The sequence below is a fragment of the Felis catus genome, chromosome E3 (genome assembly GCF_018350175.1).
Source record: "Felis catus isolate Fca126 chromosome E3, F.catus_Fca126_mat1.0, whole genome shotgun sequence".
In the NCBI taxonomy this organism is placed as follows: Eukaryota; Metazoa; Chordata; class Mammalia; order Carnivora; family Felidae; genus Felis; species Felis catus.
Genome location: NC_058383.1, coordinates 17697722 through 17715929, shown reverse-complemented (window position 1 = coordinate 17715929; position 18208 = coordinate 17697722). Strand labels below are relative to the sequence as shown.

Here is an 18208-nt window from a genome sequence, read left to right as displayed (position 1 = left end):
TAAATAATAGTTTTTCCAAAGCTCTATGGGCTCATTTGGAGTTCCATTTTTCTGCTTGCAGCACAAAACAACTTCCTACAACTCCTAGGCAGGAACACTACTGTTTTTGATGATCTGTGATTGGATGAAGGGATCAATCTCAGTTGGTAATATACTTTTTTCCCCCCTTGGTAAGGGCTTAAAAAATTTCCAGAACAGATGCATTTTTCTAGTCTTGCACACAGACACTTTGATTGCAAATGTCTCCTGAGAGGCATATACCATATACAGAAACCCATGTTCGTTTCTCACGTTCACATACTTCAGAAATCGGCGTGGACACACTCACCGTGCTGTGTCCATTCACTAACAGGAAGAACGCCTGATGAGCGTTGAGCTATAAAAGCCTCCTAATGATCTTGAGGAGCTCACGCAGGTTGACGTGATCAGGTACAAGGAACTTGGTTCTGTCCAGTGCAGGAAGTTGCTTCTCACCCTTGAATCGGGTCTATTATCACCAGGATGTTCGTAAGATGCGGCTCTCGGATAAGTCGGACATGTACTCTTTGTTGGAAGGTGCTGCGCTGCTTGAAGGTCTTCTCCGACGGCACTGCGCGGGAGGTGAGGTGGAGGGTCCCGGCTCTTCCACGCGGCGGCGGTGGCGCAGACTCGAACTGTTAGAAATTGTTTTTAAGTTTAGGGGCACCTGGGTGGTGCACTGCTCAGGGTGGAGGGATCGAGCCCTGCAACAGGTTCCGTGCTGAGCGTGGAGCCTGCTTAGGATTCTGTCTCTCCCTTTCTCTCTCTCTGCCTACCCCCACTGCTCGTGAGCTCTCTCTCTCTCAAAACAAACAAAAAACTACAATATTTTTAAAGTTTATTTACTTTGAGAGAAAGAGTGCGAGAGAGTGCAATGGGGGAGGGGCAGGAAGAGAGAGAGAGAGAGAGAGAGAGAGAGAGAGAGAGAATCCCAAGCAGGCTCTGCACAGCCACCACAGTGCCCAATGCAGGGCTGGAGCCTACAGACCACAAGATCATGACCTGAGCTAAGATGGACTCTCAACTGACTGAGCCACCCAGCACCCCCTCCCCAATTGTCTTTTAAAAACATTTTTAATGTTTTTTTAATTTTTTTTAACGTTTATTTATTTTTGAGACAGAGAGAGACAGAGCATGAACGGGGGAGGGTCAGAGAGAGGGAGACACAGAATCTTAAACAGGCTCCAGGCTCTGAGCTGTCAGCACAGGGCCCGTCGCGGGGCTCGAACTCACGGACCGCGAGATCATGACCTGAGCCGAAGTTGGCCGCTTACCGACTGAGCCACCCAGGCGCCCCCCAAAATTGTTAATGTTTTTAATGTTTATTTTTGAGAGAAAGACAGACAGACAGACAGACAGTGAGTGGGGGAGGGGCAGAGAGAGAGAGAGGGAGACACAGAATCTGAAGCAGGCTTTAGGCTCCAGAGCTGTCAGCACAGGGCCGGCGGTGGGCTCCAACTCAGGAGCATGAGATCATGACCTGAGCTGTAATTGGATGCTTAACCAACTGACCCACCTAGGTGCTCAAAAATTAAGTTTAAAAAAAATAAGAAAAGCACAATGAACACCTGTGTACTTTTCTCCTAGAATTAACAAACATGAATTCTGTTATTTTTTACTTCCTTTTTTAAAATTAACAAGACAACAAAATATAATGTATTTTATTCTTTTAAAAATTAAACAATTTGTTTTTATTTTTATAAGTAATCTCTACACCGTATGTGGGACTTGAACTCACAACCAAGAGATCAAGAGCCACATGCTCCACTGACTTAGCCAGCCAGGCACCACAGAATTTACTTTATTCTAACACCTTTAAAATTTATTCTTATTTTTTATTTTAGAGAGAGGGGAGGGGCAGAAGGAGAGAGAGAGAGAGAGAGAGAGAGAGAGAGAGAGAATCCTAGGGAGGCTCCACAGTCAGCTGTGTGTTGGGCTCGATCCCTTGACTCAGTATCACGACGCACAGAAATCAAGAGTGGGATGCTCAACCGACAGAGCCACCCAAGTGCCCCATTCTAACACCTTTTTTAGAATAAAGTACTTGATGTTCACTCTTTTGTGAATACTTCAATGGATCAAGCCCAGTATTGACCTCAGATCAATAGTCTCCTTTTGAGGTTTCAATAGCATTAGAGTTGGTCCTTTTAGTGAAGGTTCTTGTGTCTTTCCAACAAGACTTCATTAATCTTTGAAAAATTCTTGCCTCCAGAAGATATTATAGACTCACCTTGTACCTTTCAGCGTTAGTCACAGACTCGGCCTTTTCTGCAACTAGCCCTTATTCCTTTTAGAGACTATAATCTGGATGCTAAGATGCATTGTTGAAGTGCAGAATTGTCAGAATAAATGCAACTTGACAAATACAGGCAAAGTTCTCTTTGCTCTGAGAAATTATTGTGATCACTTTTACATTTCCCTGTTTTATCATGAGGGTAACAGTCTTTTCGACATATTTACTGGCCACCTGAGTTTCCGTGCCTCCCAACTGCTGCTTCTTTGATCGTTTTTTCTGTTGTTAAACTTTTATGTCATGCCCAGGGGCGCCAGGCTGGGTTAGTAAACACAGCAAACACAGCATACGACGACTCTTAATCTCAGGGTCGTGAGGTGAGTTCAAGCCCCTTGTTGGGCGTGGAGCCTAGTTAAAATAAAATTTGAAAAGTCTCATGTCCTATCCATTTTTTTCCGTTTCTAAATAATGCTGTGATGAACATCTTTGTACATGCATATTTGCTCATCTTACTGACTCATTCCCTAGAGTGAGTTTCTAACATGGAATTTCTGGGGCAAAAGATATATATTAAATTTACAATTTTTTTCTTTTTAAGAAACAATCTTTTAAAACTCAAAAAAAAAAAAAAAAAAAGATGCGTACATGTACACTCCCCCTGCAGCAGCATGTGATCGCCTGTCTTCCCACACCCTTTCTAGAACTGAGTGCCACAATTTTAGTTTCCTTCTTTGAGGGTTGGGGATGTTTTCAGTTGGGGTGTTTGCTTAAGATTCAACATGTAAAGTCCCTGCACAGCGTTGGCTGTGTTCTCAAGAGGTCCCAGTCCTCTCAGAGAGAAGAGACGTGTTCTAGCAGCTCCCCACCCTCTCCTAGCCTCCTGGGACCTCAGCCACTTTACAGCTGCCTTCCGGAAGCTCCTCTCAGAGGTCCCCCCGGAAGAGCTGTTTGCTAAATCTGGCAACCCTACCCCCAGGTTCCCGTTCTACTCCCACCTAAACTGCAGCAGTCGCCTCCAGATCTCACCCCTACAGTCCATTCTCGACATGGCCTCTGCTCAAAGCCGTCCTGCTACACTCAGAATTCCATGGGAACTCCTTAGCTTGGCCTTCAAAGCCCCCGCCAAATCCAGGCCTGACCCTTCACTCAGACCTCACTGCCAACTGTTCCCTCGTCCCCTGCAGCCCCCTGGGCCTCCTGGTTGTTTCCTGTTAGGATAAGCTGGGCTGGCCTCAGAGTCTTTGTATTTATTTACCTCTGCTTAGAATGCTTTTCACCCAAAGCATTCTCTGCTCAGATGTCACCACACCAGAGAGGGCCTTGCCAGACCACCTTGTCTAAAACAGCACCTCCCATGCCCCAAACCTGCTTTATTTTTTTTTTTTTTTTCGTAACACACAGTACCGCTCATTATTTTATACTTTGACTTGCCTGATGTATTTGTTCTTTGCTTTCCCTCACCAGGAATGTAAGATTGATAAAAGCTGGAACTGAGAGCATTTTCCTGGTGTGTTTTTCCAGTATTATCTCCCTGGTGCCTAGGATGATGCCTGGCACTTCTCAGACCTGGATCTGACAGGCTGTCCTGCACAGCAGTTAAGGGGATACCCGTGAGTCACTCTCTCTGGGTTCAAGCCCCTGCTCTGTTTGCTGTTTCCCAGCTGTGTCACTTGGAACAAATGACTTAACCATCCTTTGTACCATCTGTAAAACAGGGATGATAATCTACTTTAATTGGGTTATTGTGAGGGTGAGGGCAGGCCAAGCTCTGCCTTCTTTTTTTCTTTTCTTTTCTTTTTTTAAAAGTAGCCTCCACATTCAATGAATGTGGGGCTTTCACTCACGTCCCTGAGATCAGGAGTCACATGCTCTACCGACTGAGCCAACCAGGGGCCCCAATTGGATCATTGTGAGAATTAAACTAGTTAAATCATGTAAGAACATAGGCTGGTGTTCAATGTTTGTCACTATTATAGTTTTTGAGTGGATTTAACACATGGGTTATTGCTATCATACACACAGGCAAATATCAACCAATCTCTATCTATTGACATTTAGTATGTACCTGTCACTCCCCCAGACAATGGGTATAGGCTCATACACAGAAGTTAACAAGACAAATGTGACCTCTCTCTTACCATGAGTCTCCGGGAACTCAAGTAATTATTCCTAGTGTTAAAGTGTTGAGAAGCAACAAAGCACAGAATTTTTCAGGAGATACAACTTAGTCTTGGGGGCCAGGAAGAGATTCTGGAGGCAGCGATGTTACTCTGTAAGTTCTGACTGGGTGGAGAGGAAAGAGAGAACCATGTGTGAGGAAGCCCAGAGTGGAGAAGAGCCTATATAGCAGGATGGCCAGTGTGGCTGGAGTGCAGGGGCTGGGAGAGAGGAAGCTGGAGGATCTGGCAGGGACTAACTACCATGCGGGGTTTTGGTGGCCTCAGAAAGGGGTTTCATGGGAGCCATGAAAGGACTCAAAGTTGGAGAGTGACTGTCAGCTAAGCAGTTAGCACAGTTTCCCTGGCTGGTGCTGTTCAATGACCTTCAGAGATCACCTTGTCTAAAATGGCACATCTCCTGCTGCCCCCCCCCCATCTCTGTCTCTCTGCACCGGATTTATTATGTCATAAGCCCTGACATTCTCTCATACTGTCTTATGCTGGTTCTGGATTCACCCATACTGGAATGGAAACCCCCACAAAAGCTGGGACTTTGGGGAGGGGGAGAAACTGGCTGCAAGGAGACTGATTAGGAAGTTGGTGTAGATGGCCCCAGCTCTAGAACTTGTACTTGCTAGGAGGGTTAGGATCAGCCAGCCGTCTGGCTGGTAGAGAGCAGGAGGCTAGAGGACTTGACAGCTTGAAGCCTCATTTGCATAGCACTTTACAGAAGACTGAGAAAAAGGCAATTGTCCCTATCAAAGAGTGGAGTGTGGAGGCAGTGGAGATAAGGGTAGTGAGGAAGGGGGACTAAAGTCCAGCAGTCTCAAGGTGCCTGGCTGGCTCAGTTGGTGGAGCATGTAATTCCAGTTCTCAGGGTCATGAGTTCAAGCCCCACATTAGCTTACTTCAAAGAAAGTCCCAGCAGTCCCAAAAAGCCAGTTCTTGGTACTGTCCTTGCTTTTAAGTCATCAAGGGCTAAGGATCAGGTGTGGGGCTGGGGAGAACTAGAATAGAGAAATATTAAGATGTAACTGACACATCTGGTGGCTGGATGTGGGACATGAGGGAAAGGGAAGGTGATGGCTACGTTTCTAGTTTAAGTAACCAGGTGGATACTGGTGCCATCGCCTCAGAGCAGATTTTGTGGTTCAACTCATGAGTTCAGTTATGGATGTATGAGTCTGAGGTGCCTGGGAGACCAGGAGGAATCCAGGAGTTAGATGGGAATGCAAGTTCTGAGCTAGGGAGAGTGCTTGGCTTAAGAGATGATAATTGGAATGCACGGTGAAATCATGACAAGATGCCTTTTTCTTATGAGATCTCTTTAGGCAAATTACCAGAAATGCTTACATGCAAATGCTTTCTGGTTGCAAGCTGGCTTCTCCACTTTACCTACACTGCTCTATAACCCCCAGATACTTCTAGCAATGGAGGGTACCTGTAAAGAAGGGGTCCAGAAGCTAAGCTTCCTTAGCTTCAAGGTATCTGTCTCTGCCCTTGTGGATGTGTTGGATGAGAGAAGGCAATTGAGGGGACAATCTTGAGGAATGCCTACAATTGATGGAGGGGTCCAGGAGAAGTGGCCTGTGAGGGAGACTGAGAGGGAGCATTCAGGGAGGTAGGAGGTAGAGGAGACTGGGGAAAGCTTCACAGACGGCAAGAAGAATGGCTGTTTAAAGGATCGTTATCATCAGCAGTCAACTGTCTGCCAAGTTCTGCTAATTCTTCCTCTGCAGAGTCTCTCCCTCTATCTCCACTGCCACCTCCTGGCCAATAGTCCCCATTACAACTGGGTAATTCCTTTGGCTTCTCTATTTCCAGCCTCTAGTGGAGCCTGGATCATGCCAATCCCTCCTCAACAACTTTCAGTAGCTCCCTGTCACCTCCGAACTAATCCCCCGCTACCTAGGCTGGCATGCTGGGCCTTTGGCCACCTAGTTCCAGGTGACTTATCTGTCTCAGTCTGCTCCCTCATAAAAAAGAATAAGCTCACATATTCACTATCCCCCCAACCCTCAACCTTGTTGCGTCTATGTCATCTTCCTGAAGTGCCCACCCTGTATGCCTAAATTTTTCAAGGCTAGGCTCAAATGACATCTCATGTACCCACTGGATTGGACCTTACCTTTGACCACCTCCTTTTGTGGCATCAGAAACACTGCCCTGATTTTTACCAAGCTCACAGATCATCCCCCGATGAGACTAAATTCTTGAGAGTAGAGACTGTCATCTTCCCTCCTGTCTCTCCCATTTAACCTGGCACAGGGCCTGACACTCAGTGGGCAGAGAAAATGCTGGTCAGGAGAGCATACCCACTACCACTCGTGTGTAGAACAAGAGGTCTCAGATTCAACTGCCTCCGGGAACCAGACAGATAGGACAAATGCATGAAGTTGCTCAGTGCAAGACAATTGGGAATGGTGGGGCCTATGGCAAATAGGAGTCTTCATTTTTCTGCCTAAAGTATTACTAACATTCAGAACATTATATAAATATGAAAACTGAATTTGACCAGAAGATCATGAGTTTCAGACTCTGAAATATGGGTCCAAAATACACCCCTGCATTAAGGTGGTTCTTTAGAGCTTTCAAAGCAATTTTATATCAACAACTCCATCTCCACCTTATATGTGAGAAAAATGTGGCTCAGAGAAATGACGTGCTTAAGGAGATACAGCAAGGAATTAGTAGCACAAGGTGAGGTCCAACCCATTCAGACTCTGGCCTGGCTTACTGTCTTCTGAAGGTGTTGGGAAGAGGGTCTAAAAAGATGGGCTTCATTCACTTTTTAAAAATTAAGACTAATTTTTTAGGACAATATTACGTTCACAGCATTGAGGGGAAGGTACAGAGGTTTCCTATATACTCCCCATCCCAACACACGCACTTTTTCTCCATTGTCAACATCCTCCATGACAGTGGGACATTTGTTATAATTGATGAACCTACATTGACACACCATAATCACCCAAAGTCCGTGACTTACATTATAGTTCACTCTTGGTGTTGTACAGTTTATGGGTTTAGACAAATGGGCAATGACTTGTATCCACCATTATGGTATCATAGAGAGTAGTTTCTGCCCTAAAACCCCTCTGTCCTCCTATTCATCCCTCCCTCACTGACCCCTGACAACCACCGATCTTGTTAGTCTCCGTAGTGTTGCCTTTTCCATAACGTCATACAGTTGGAATGATACAGTTGGTAGCCTTTTCATATTGGCTTCTTTCACTTAATAATATGCATTTAAGTTTCCTTCACGTTTCTTGATGGCTCAATAGCTCACTTCTTTTTAGTGCTGAATAATATTCCACTGTCTGCATGTATCACAGTTTGTTTATCCATTCACCTACTGAAGGCCACCTTGGTTGCTTCCAAGTTCTGGTATTTGGAATAAAACTGTATAAACATTTGTGTGCAGGTTTTTCTGTGGACAGAAGTGGTTTTTTTTTTTTTTTTCAACTCCTTTGGGAATAAAAAAAGGAACATGACTGCTGGTTTGTATGGGAAGACTATGTTTACTTTTGAACAGTTAAAAATTTTTTTTCTAATGTGTTTTTATTTTTGAGAGAGAGAGAGAGAGAGCAGGGGAGGGGCAAAGACAGAGACGGAATCAGAAGCAGGCTCCAGGCTCTTGAGCTGTCAGCACAGGACTCGAACCCACAAGCCCTGAGATCATGACCTGAGCCAAAGTCGGACACTTAACCGACTGAGCCACCCAGGCACCTGAGTATGTTTACTTTTGTAAGAAACCAGCAAACCATCTTCCAAAGTGGCTGCACTGTTCCCACCAGCAATGAATGAGAGTTCCCACTGCTCCACATCCTCCTCTGCATTTGCTGTTGTCAGCGTCCTGAATTTTGGTCATTCTAATAGACATGTAGTAATATCTCATGTGGAGCATCTTTTCATATGTTTATTCGCCATCTGTGTGTCTTCTTTGGTGAGGTGTTTGCTATCTTTGGCCCATTTTTTAATCAGGGTGTTTTCTTATTACTGTGTTTTAAGAATTCTTGGAATATTTTTGAATATTCCTTTACCAGATGTTTTTTATAAATATTCTCTCCCAGTCTGTGGCTTGTCTTCTTATTCTTTTGTCTTCTTGTCTTTCACAGATACGTTTTTCATTTTAATGAAATCCATATGATCAATTATTTCTTATATGGATCATGCTTTTGGTGTTGTATCTAAAAAGGCGTCAATACCATAGCCAAGGTCATCTAGGTTTTCTCCTATGTTATCTTCTAAATTTTTTAAATGTTTATTTATTTTTGAGAGAGATAAAGAGAGAGAGACAGAACATGAATAGGGGAGGGACAGAGAGAGAGAGAGGGAGACACAGAATTCGAAACAGGCTCCAGGCTCTGAGCTGTCAGCACAGAGCCTGATGCGGGGCTTGAACTCATGGACTGCGAGATCACAACCTGAGTTGATGTCGGACGCTCAACCAACTAAGCCACCCAGGCCCCCCCACTCCTATGTTATCTTCTAAGAGTTTCACAGTTTTGCTCTTTACATTTAGGTCTGTGATTCATTTTGAGTTAATTTTTGTGAAGGGATGTAAGGTCTGTGTCCAGACTAACATTTTTGCTTGTGCATGTCCAGTTGTTCTAGCTCCATTTGTTGAAAAGAGTATTTAATTTTTTTTTAATTTGAGAGAGAGAGAGAGTGAAAGCAGGAGAGAGGGGCAGAGGGAGAGAGAGAATCCCAAGAAGGCTCCATGTTCAGCATGGAGCCTGATGTGGGACTTGATCCCAGGACCCCGGGATCATGACCTGAGCTGAAATCAAGAGTTGGATGTTCAACCAACTGAGCCACCCAGGCACCCTGGACAGAGTATTTTTGCTCCATTGTATTCTTTGCTCCTTTGTCCAGATCAGTTGACCATATCAATATGGGTCTATAACTGGGCTCTCTATTCTGTTCTAGTGATCTATTTGTCTATTCTTTTGCTAATATCACTCTATCTTGATTATTGCAGCTTTATAGTAAGTCTTGAAGTCAGGTAGTATCAGTCTTCCAACTTTGTTCTCCTTCAATAATATCTTGGCTATTCTGGGTCTTTTGCCTTCTGATATAAACTTTAGAATCAGTTTGTTGATATTCACAAAATAACTTGCTGGGATTTTGATTGGGATTGCACCAAATCTATAAATCAAGTTGGGAAGAACTGACATCTTGACAATATTGAGTCTTCATCGTTCACTTTTCATTCAACCAAGATTTCATTTGGCAAATGGAACAATCTCCTTTTCACAGGATTGTCTGAAATATTTTTCATCATTCAGTAATTATCTAGAGTACTATAAACCTGTGACAATGCCCCTGCTCTCAGGGAGCTTACCTTTTGGGGGGAGGGGAAAACAATAAACAAGGATACAAATAAATCAGTAATTGCAAGTAAGTGTTGTAAAGAAAGCGTGTAATACGGAGTGACTGGCAGTCAAAGGGCTATTTAATGTCAGGAACTTCTCTGAGGAGGCAACATTTGAACTAAGACCGTCATGAAAAGGGAGAGCTAGCCATGAGAAAAAATGTCAGAGGGAACAATGAAGATGAAGGCTCTGGAAGCAGAAATTGATAGATGTTTTGGAGCAGGGCATGATGGCTACAGTACAGCAAACAAGGGGTAAATGAGGTTTTTTAAAAAAAAGTAGGCAGGGGTCCTATCTTGTAGGGTTATTTTTAAAATTTAAGTATAAAATACATGCTTTGAGGTATATAAAGTATACAAACTTTAAGCGCGCAGCTCAGTGAATGTTTACACCTGTATATATACCCATGGAAATGACCTCATCCACATTAAGATGGGGAATAACGGTCAGCAGACTTTTTTTGTAAAGTACCAGATAGAAAATTGTTGAGTTTGTGGGCCTGTGGCCTCTGTTGCAACTACTCAGCTCTGGTACTGTAGCAGGAAAGCAGCTATAGATGCCATGTAAATGAATGGGTATGGTGGGGTTCTGATAAACCCTTAGTTATGGACACTGAAATTTGAATTATGTATGTTTTCATGTGTCACAAAAGGAGTTTTCTTTTGGTTTTTCCTCAACCATTTTCAAATGTAAAAACCATTCTTAGACTTGTGATTTAGACTTGTTAGCATTCTTAGTTTGTGGGCTGTACAAAAACAAGTGCTAGACAGGACTTGCTCTTTGGACCATAGTTTACCAACTCAGGACACACATTCCTAGTATCCCCCTAGGGAGCTGTGGCTCTTCCCAATTAAAATCCCTCTCTCTCTCTCAATGGTTATATTTTATTTTTAGCAACATCAATTACTTTTGCCTGCTTGAACTTCATATAAATGGAATCGCATGTGTATACTCTTGTGCCTAGATTCTTCATAATGTCAGCCCTATGGAGATTTTGTCACGACACGTAATTTGGGCTTTCACTTAAGTGAGCTAAGATGCCATTTGGGGATCTTAAGTGTGACAGCAATATGATCTGATTTATACATTACGGTCACTCTGGTTGCCATGCAGAGAATGAAGTAAAGGGAGACAGGAGTGGATGTGGGAAGCTCATGGGTAATCCAAGCAAGAGATGATGATGGCTGGCCCAGGATGATAGTCATGGAAATAGAAGAGATTTGAGGTTTATTTTCAGTTTGTGCTCATGAATCCAATACCAGTTATTTTGTTTTTAATCAAGTATTATAATACAAGTAATTCACACTAATAAATTTCCTGAATAATCTTTCTGAGAGTGGCATAGTGAATTTACATGTATAAACCATGTTCCTATCCTCAAGGGGTTAATAATACTTTTTGGGGTGGCGTGGACAGACCATGAATCCAGATACAGTGCAATCAATTAGTACTCTATGAAACCCAGGAAGCTATGGGAGGAGTATTAAACCAGCCTAGGGGTGGTCAGAGCAGATCACCTGGGGCTTGTGGCCCTTGAGCTGAATTTTGGAGGAAGAATAGCTGGAAAAGGATGAGAACATTTATGGGAAGGCTCTTCCCATAAATCTCTTATGGGAAGAGATGTGAGAGCTCTTGGTAGCTCAGTGTGGTTCTATGATGGGATCTCAGAAATTTGTAAACTTGGTGTGAAAAAAAAAAAAAAGACTTTGAACTGGACCTAAGTGGATGGACATTCATCCACTTTTTCAATCAAATTATCTGTCCTGGATGCTTCCATATGTCTTGAGGCTTCAGCGTAGGCCAGAGGTAGTAAACTGGCAGCCTGTGGCCGAATTTGACTCTTAAGATGTATTTTGGCCCCCATTTCTGCAGGGTGACTGGAACAGTCGTTTGAACAGCGGCTGTTCTCTCTGGACAGAGCATGTGGTCTCCAGTTCCTCGTATTCCTCACCGGACCCTCTTCACTTTATTTACATGACGTGCCCGGCTCTTTAAGGTTTTTGAACTTTCTTTAAAAAAAATTTTTTTTATTGAAGTACAATTAACATAGAATGTTATGTTTGTTTCAGGTGTACAGGTTTTTGAGTTTTCAACCCCTGATCATTGCTGTAAGAAAAATATGGCTCCAAATCAGTGACACAGATTCGATCAACTCTTTGAGTAAAATGGGTTAAGAGCTAAACCGGGTGGACGAAGAGGAGCTGAAGAACTTTTTCAGGGCTTCCTAACCTGACTCTTAGGGTGGGCTTTAGGTGGCAAATTGTGTGTGTGTCTCCTTGTGATTTAGGCTGTGTGGCTGTGAACCCTGGCTTTGGGCTCTGTCACTGGTTAATCTAGAAGCCTCAATTCATTTGTAAAATGGAGCATTGTTGGGATTCAAAGAGAATTAGTGCACAAAGTGGTCTCAACAGAAGGTAGCTGTTATTATTCTTTCCTGGGGTGAGGGTATCTCAAAGGAGTTCTTAACCTAGAAAGTTGGCCAACAAATGGCATATAGTTGCTTGGGAGCTATTGGGGATACCACCCTTGTGCAAAACGAAGCAGCTCTCTATAAAGTGGACTGCCTTGGGAATCCAGAGGCCCAAGCTCTACTGCTAATTTGCTGAGAACACCTGACATATTGCTTCAGCTCTCTGGGTGATCTATTAAAAAACGGGGGACTGGTCCGAATTGGCAGCCGCAATGCAGCTCCACAGGCACCTTCTCCAGTGGAGGATAAAGACGCTATGCCGCGGGGCAAGCTCGGAGCCTCCAAGCGGACTACAACTCCCAGTATGCTTTGCGCCTCGGGCAGCGCCCTACGCTAGCACGCGAGCCTTCCCATTCCCCAACGTCCAGTTACTGCCTCTCGCGAGAGGACGGGCCGCGCCGGCGGTAGCGATAGAGAGCTGTGGTGGTGGTGGTGGTGTTGGTGGTGGCGGCCGAGACGGCGGCGGCCATTTTGGTGGGGCCTCGGAAGCGGCGGCGGCGGTTCGCCGAGAGTAGCGTCTCCCATTTTTCCCACCCACCGTCCGCATCTCTGTGCCGTGAGAGGAGGCAGTGGAAGCAAGGCGGCGGCAGTAGCCGCGAGCCCCAGGGGAATTTAAAGGCCGCGAAGGCGGCGGCCAAGAGGGGGCCCTCCCCCCTCCTCGGCGGGAGGGGGGGTGGTGCGCACGCCCCCGAGGACGCAGGTAAGGAGAGGGAGACAAGATGGCGGACGCCCCACAGTTCCCCCTCCCCTGACGGGTGACTGCGCGCGCATCTTTCCGCCACCGCCTCTCCTCCCACCTTCCCGGGGTGCTGCGCGCGCACCTTCGGCCGGGGCCCCGGGGCCGGTGCGCGAGGCTGTCGGCGCGCGCCCATAGAGACAGGCTGAGGGGGGCCAGGCCGGCCAGCACTGGGCCCGGGCGCATCTCCACTCCCCTCACGCCCGTCTGCGCACGCGTGCCTGAGCGAGCGAGCGAGCCCTGAGAGGACGGACCCAGGTGCGCTCCTGCCCGCCCACCAACCCCAGGCACCCCCCCCCCAAGGGGCGCGCGGGAAGAGGAAGGGGGGCGTGGGATGAGGAGTCGGGGCGCGCGCCCACCATATCCAGTCAGCAACCAGGACCTGGCGGCACGAACCCTCCCTTATGTCAGCCTTTCGCGATCTGGTGTTGGGGGGCTCCCTGACGGGTAGGGATGAGAGACTTCCAGCCTGCGACCCTTGCGTGCGTGGGTTTGGGCTCTGGCGGGAGCCCCCGGGCGGTGCGCGCAGCCGGCTCTCTCCACTTCCAGTCGCGCACGCGCGGGCCCCTCCCCCAGTCTGTCGCACGTTGGGTGGGGTGGGAGTCCGGGAGGGGGCGGGGCTATCAGGGTTAGTGGCGACTTGGGGCAGAGGTCAGGGGTCACGTCGGGTCAGTCCGTTGGAAGGAGTTGGGAGACAGCAGTGAAGCTGGGGGTCAAGAGTTCAAGCTTCTTGGATTCTGGTTAGTTCGGGTCCTGTGAATCTGTTGTGGAGGAAGGAGTGAATCGAAGGCTGCTCCGTGGTTAAGGAATTTCCTTAAACACTGGGGAAACACTTCCGGGCCTTTGGTGGGTTTACCCTGCCTGTTTCCGGGGCATGGTTCTTTGCTGAGCGGTCTTTCTCTCTTCTGATTTCTCCTCTAATGTCTCCTGCTGCAGTTCTTGTGTTTGGGGAAGTGTCTCATGGCGCAGGTATAGGAGTTACGGGGTTCTGCCCTGAGGAAGGGTGGATTCTGTGATTCTGTTCAACCCTCACTGGAAAGGAGAGCAGGCAGCCAATGTCTTTTTGAGCTTCTTGATGTGACAGGTTTTTTGTTTGTTTTGCTTTGTTACTTTTTTATTCAGTGGTTGTAGCCTTTTACACTTAAGCTTTTTAAACTTTTTTTTTTTTTTTTTTTTTTTTGCTTCACTACAGTGCTCCTCCCTTAGCCAGAATCTTATGTCTCTAGGGAGTTCTGTTTTTGCAAACTGTGATTTTGCTTTTATTTTTCTGAAACATGAGCCTTTCTTGCTACTCTTTAATTCTCTTGTTTTCAGCCTTCGATTCGGGTATGTTTAAAAGCTTCAAAAGTTACTGTAAAGAAGGTTTTGATGGATGTTGTTGGTAAATGTGGATTCGTTTCTCACTCTGTTTTCCTTACCTCTGTTTGTTTCAGGCGTGATTTCCCTCAGTACGGCGGCACCGTGGAAGTACAGACTTTCACAGGGGGTGTGGTCTCAGCTCACACAGGTGAGGGTTCATATACCATTTTTTGTGTTGATGCTAATAGAGATACTTGAGATGAGAGAAATTATAAGTCAGTATTTTTGGTTTGATGATATTTGTGCAGCAACAAAAGTGGGAGTGTGGATAGAGAAAGGCCTGATCACCCTAGCCCTACCAAGAAGAGTAGCACATTTTCCTTGGTCTTGGCATCAGACTACCTCAGCTTAAGTTTTTCTGTTAGCTTATTACTGTGTGACCTTATGCAAGTTACTTGGGTCTCTTTGTGTGCTGACTTCCTAAATTATAAAAGAGGGAAAATGTTAGAATGCCTCAATTAGGTTAGGGATCTTTTCTGTATGCTTCTATTCTCAGTATATGGAAGGAACTAAATAAAGATTTATTAAGATGTGAGAAGTGTTTAGGTCGCAAGATAGTTGTGAGGATTATAGAACCTATCAAGTCAGTGCTTAGGAAAGTATGACACATAGTGGATGCTCAAGAAATGTAGACCATAATCATTGTTCATTTATAGATTCTTCAATGTGATTGTGGGTTTTTTTTGTTTTTTTGTGGGTTTTTTTTGGAGAGTCGCTTGCATGTGCATGTGAGTTGGGAGGAGAGCAGAGGGAGAGGGAGAAAGAGAATCTCAAGCAGTCTCCATGCTCAGTGTGGAGCTTGATGTGGGGATTGGTCCCACAACCCTGGGATCATGACCTGAGCTGTAATCAAGAGTTGGACTTTCAGGGCACCTGGGTGGCTCAGTTGGTTAAGCATCGGACTCTTGATTTCAGCTCACGTCATGATCTCATGGTTGGTGAGGTTGAGCCCCATCTTGGGCTCTGTGCCGATAGGACAGAGCCTGCTTGGGATTCTCTCTTTCTGTCTCTGCTTCTCTTCTTCTTGCTCTCTCTCTCTCTCTGTCTGTACAAATAAGTAAACTTAAAAAAAAAAAAAATTGGATACTCAAAGAACTGAACCACCCCGGCATCCTTTTTTTCCTAAGGATTTATTCATCTTTTTAAAACCCATTTCTACTCTTTTAACCCTACCTAAGGTGCTCCAGAGGCCGGTGGACCTGAGCGGAGGCTGGGACGCCCTAGTGGGCCCCGGGCCCTGGAAGGCGGGTCCCGGTGGCCGGTGGCCCAGAATGAGGCCAGCTCCCAGCATGCCCTGCAGCCGGACGCCAGCCCCTCGGCCAGCAGCAGTGGTGATAACGACCCAGTCATTCTTCAGGCGTCCAAAGAGGAGCCTGGGAGTGGGACCATGCAGAGCAGCCCCTCCCCTGCTCACCCTCAGCTCCCAGTCCTGCAGACACAGGTTTGAAAGTGGGGAGGGTTCCTTCTCTGCTTCTGCTTTTGTAAACTATTAGCTCGGATGCAGAAGAAATACGGCAAGTTTTAGCCACATTTCCATGATCCTAACTGTCTGTGTTTGGAAAATTTTTGGTGGTCAGCTTGACCATCAAGCCTGTTAGATATGTTCTATTTGACATTTAGTGTAATGTTGATTTCTGAGTTTGGAAATCCTTTGTTACCTGAAAAGGGTTGAATTAGGCCAGGTTGGATATGGAGGTTGAAACCACATGCTCCTAAGACTGTGAGCTTTGAGAATAGATAATTTTTTAGAAGTTGGAGCAACGTAAGCATTATGGATGGTGTGTGGTATTTCTTCTTTTCTCATACCAAGGAAGTGCAGGAGTAGAAGAAACATGGATTTTGAGAGCAGACATACCTAGATTTGCATAGAGTGGCTTTTGATGGGTATGGATTTAATACTTATAATTTTTCTGTGTACCTGGGAAATTTTGTGACATACGGTTGTTTGTCATTTAACTGAGGTAGGAATTTTAGTGGCACCCTGTGAGGCTAATATGCTGGAGTGATTTTTATGAGTGTCCTCAATATCAGCATTTAAGTGAGACCGTGTTCTCTACTTATTATTGTTTGTGCAGTACCTTGCAAAGTAATAGGTGGGTGTTTGAGAACAGTTACCAGCTCCTCTCTCCTTCCCTTCCCACCTTCCTGGTAAAGGAAACTCCCAAGATTGATGAGGAACCCACAGAGGTTTAGGTGATCTTCGTTTTTGTTTTCTAAATGTTTATTCATTTTTGAGAAAGCGTGAGCAGAAGAGGGGCAGAGAGAGAGAGAGAGACAGAGAGACAGAGAGACAGGATCCAGAGTGGGCTCTGTGCTGACAGCAGCAAGCCTGATGTGGGGCTTGAACTCATACGAGATCATGACCTGAGCTGAAGTTGGACGCTCAACCAACTGAGCCACCCAGGCGCCCCTGTTGTTGCTTTTTGAACATGGTGATAACTTAAATTTATTTTAATAGGTGAATCTGCCACACTTGCTGTGTAAATGAGGGAAGAATAGAGAGTTGTTTATGTGAGTGAAATCATTGAGGCTCTGAAAGGATCATTAGCGTTTGAAGTTATATGCTGTAATATTATTCTTGAATTTGGGAACTGTGTAAATGTCAGGCTCTAACTCCTCTCGCATGCCAAGTATCTGTGAACTTGGCTCTGTTATCTTTAACATTTTATGAAAAGATCGTCCCAAATATTTGTGTTTATGAAAATGAGGTTGATAATTTACTTCGTAGTTTTTTCTTGTGAAGATAGAATGAAATAATATGCTTAGAACTTCTGGCACAGTGCTAAGCATTCATTTTATTTATGTTTTTCTAGATGGTGTCGGACGGCATGACAGGCAGCAATCCTGTGTCCCCTGCCTCATCCAGTTCCCCAGCCTCTAGTGGGGCAGGTGGCATCTCTCCCCAGCATATAGCTCAAGATTCCTCTCTGGATGGACCTCCAGGGCCCCCAGATGGTGCCACAGTGCCCTTGGAGGGACTCAGCTTACCCCAGGCTGCTGACCTTGCTAACAAAGGCCCAAAGTGGGAGAAGAGCCATGCTGAGATTGCAGAGCAGGCCAAGCATGTATGTATTGGAAATGCCTATGAGAGTTTTTGGGAGTCTTCCTTCTTTAACTCCTCTGTCCCATGGGCCCTTTACATTTCTTTCCTTGTGGATTTAGAGTATAGGCTTTGCCTTAACTTACATGATCTTGAGCAAGTTGTTTGATCTGAACCTAATTTCCTTTTCTATAAAGTAAACATCATGTAATAGTTCATGGACTTACGAGGTCTGTGTTAAAGGAGAAAATACACATAGAAGTGCTATGTCAAATACAAAGCTCTGAACATTTGCTGGTTTCTGCTTCTCATTTCTGTCCTCTAGCCCCTATTATTTACCCAGCAATAAGTGTAGTCTCTGAACCAGCAGCATCAGCATCACTTGGGAAATTAGAGATGCAAGTTTCTTGGTACCTCTCTTCTACCTATCCATTTAAAGCTTGAGGGGTAGGCTCCAGCAATCTGACTTAAAAAGCACCCCAGATGATTTTGATGCATGCTTAAATTTGAGAGCCATTGGTCTAATACCCAGGTCTTTCTTAATGTTTCCTTCACTGTCAGGCCATTTAGTTCCCTGTCTCGTTTCTGGCTGTAATTTCCTCTGATTTAGTTTTTGTCAGGAGAGGCCAAGCATAATAAAGGCAATTGTCTTGAGTTTTTTAAGTCACTTCTGTTAAATAAAAAAAGTTTCAAGTGCTTTCATCGTTTTGCTTATGAAATTTAACCATTATAGAAAGTTAATTTTTTTTAATCACAAAAACTGTTGTTAATCTTTTAGTATTTTCACAAAAAAGTGTACATTGTTATAAAAGTAT

General features: G+C 45.1%; 1 protein-coding gene and 1 pseudogene across 1 annotated transcript in view; one reads left to right on the top strand and one right to left on the bottom strand.

Annotated features, from left to right (window-relative positions):
• LOC101084412 lies at positions 1 to 13180 on the bottom strand (annotated as a pseudogene).
• Positions 13181 to 13313: 133 nt separating this feature from the next.
• LOC101084157 (Snf2 related CREBBP activator protein) overlaps positions 13314 to 18208 on the top strand; it is a 35254-nt gene continuing 30359 nt past the window's right edge. Inside the window, 4 exon segments of the mRNA XM_045047796.1 lie at positions 13314 to 13441; positions 14428 to 14501; positions 15532 to 15794; positions 17167 to 17418. Of these exon segments, the coding sequence (XP_044903731.1) occupies positions 13329 to 13441; positions 14428 to 14501; positions 15532 to 15794; positions 17167 to 17418 (702 nt within the window). The 5' untranslated portion in view covers positions 13314 to 13328.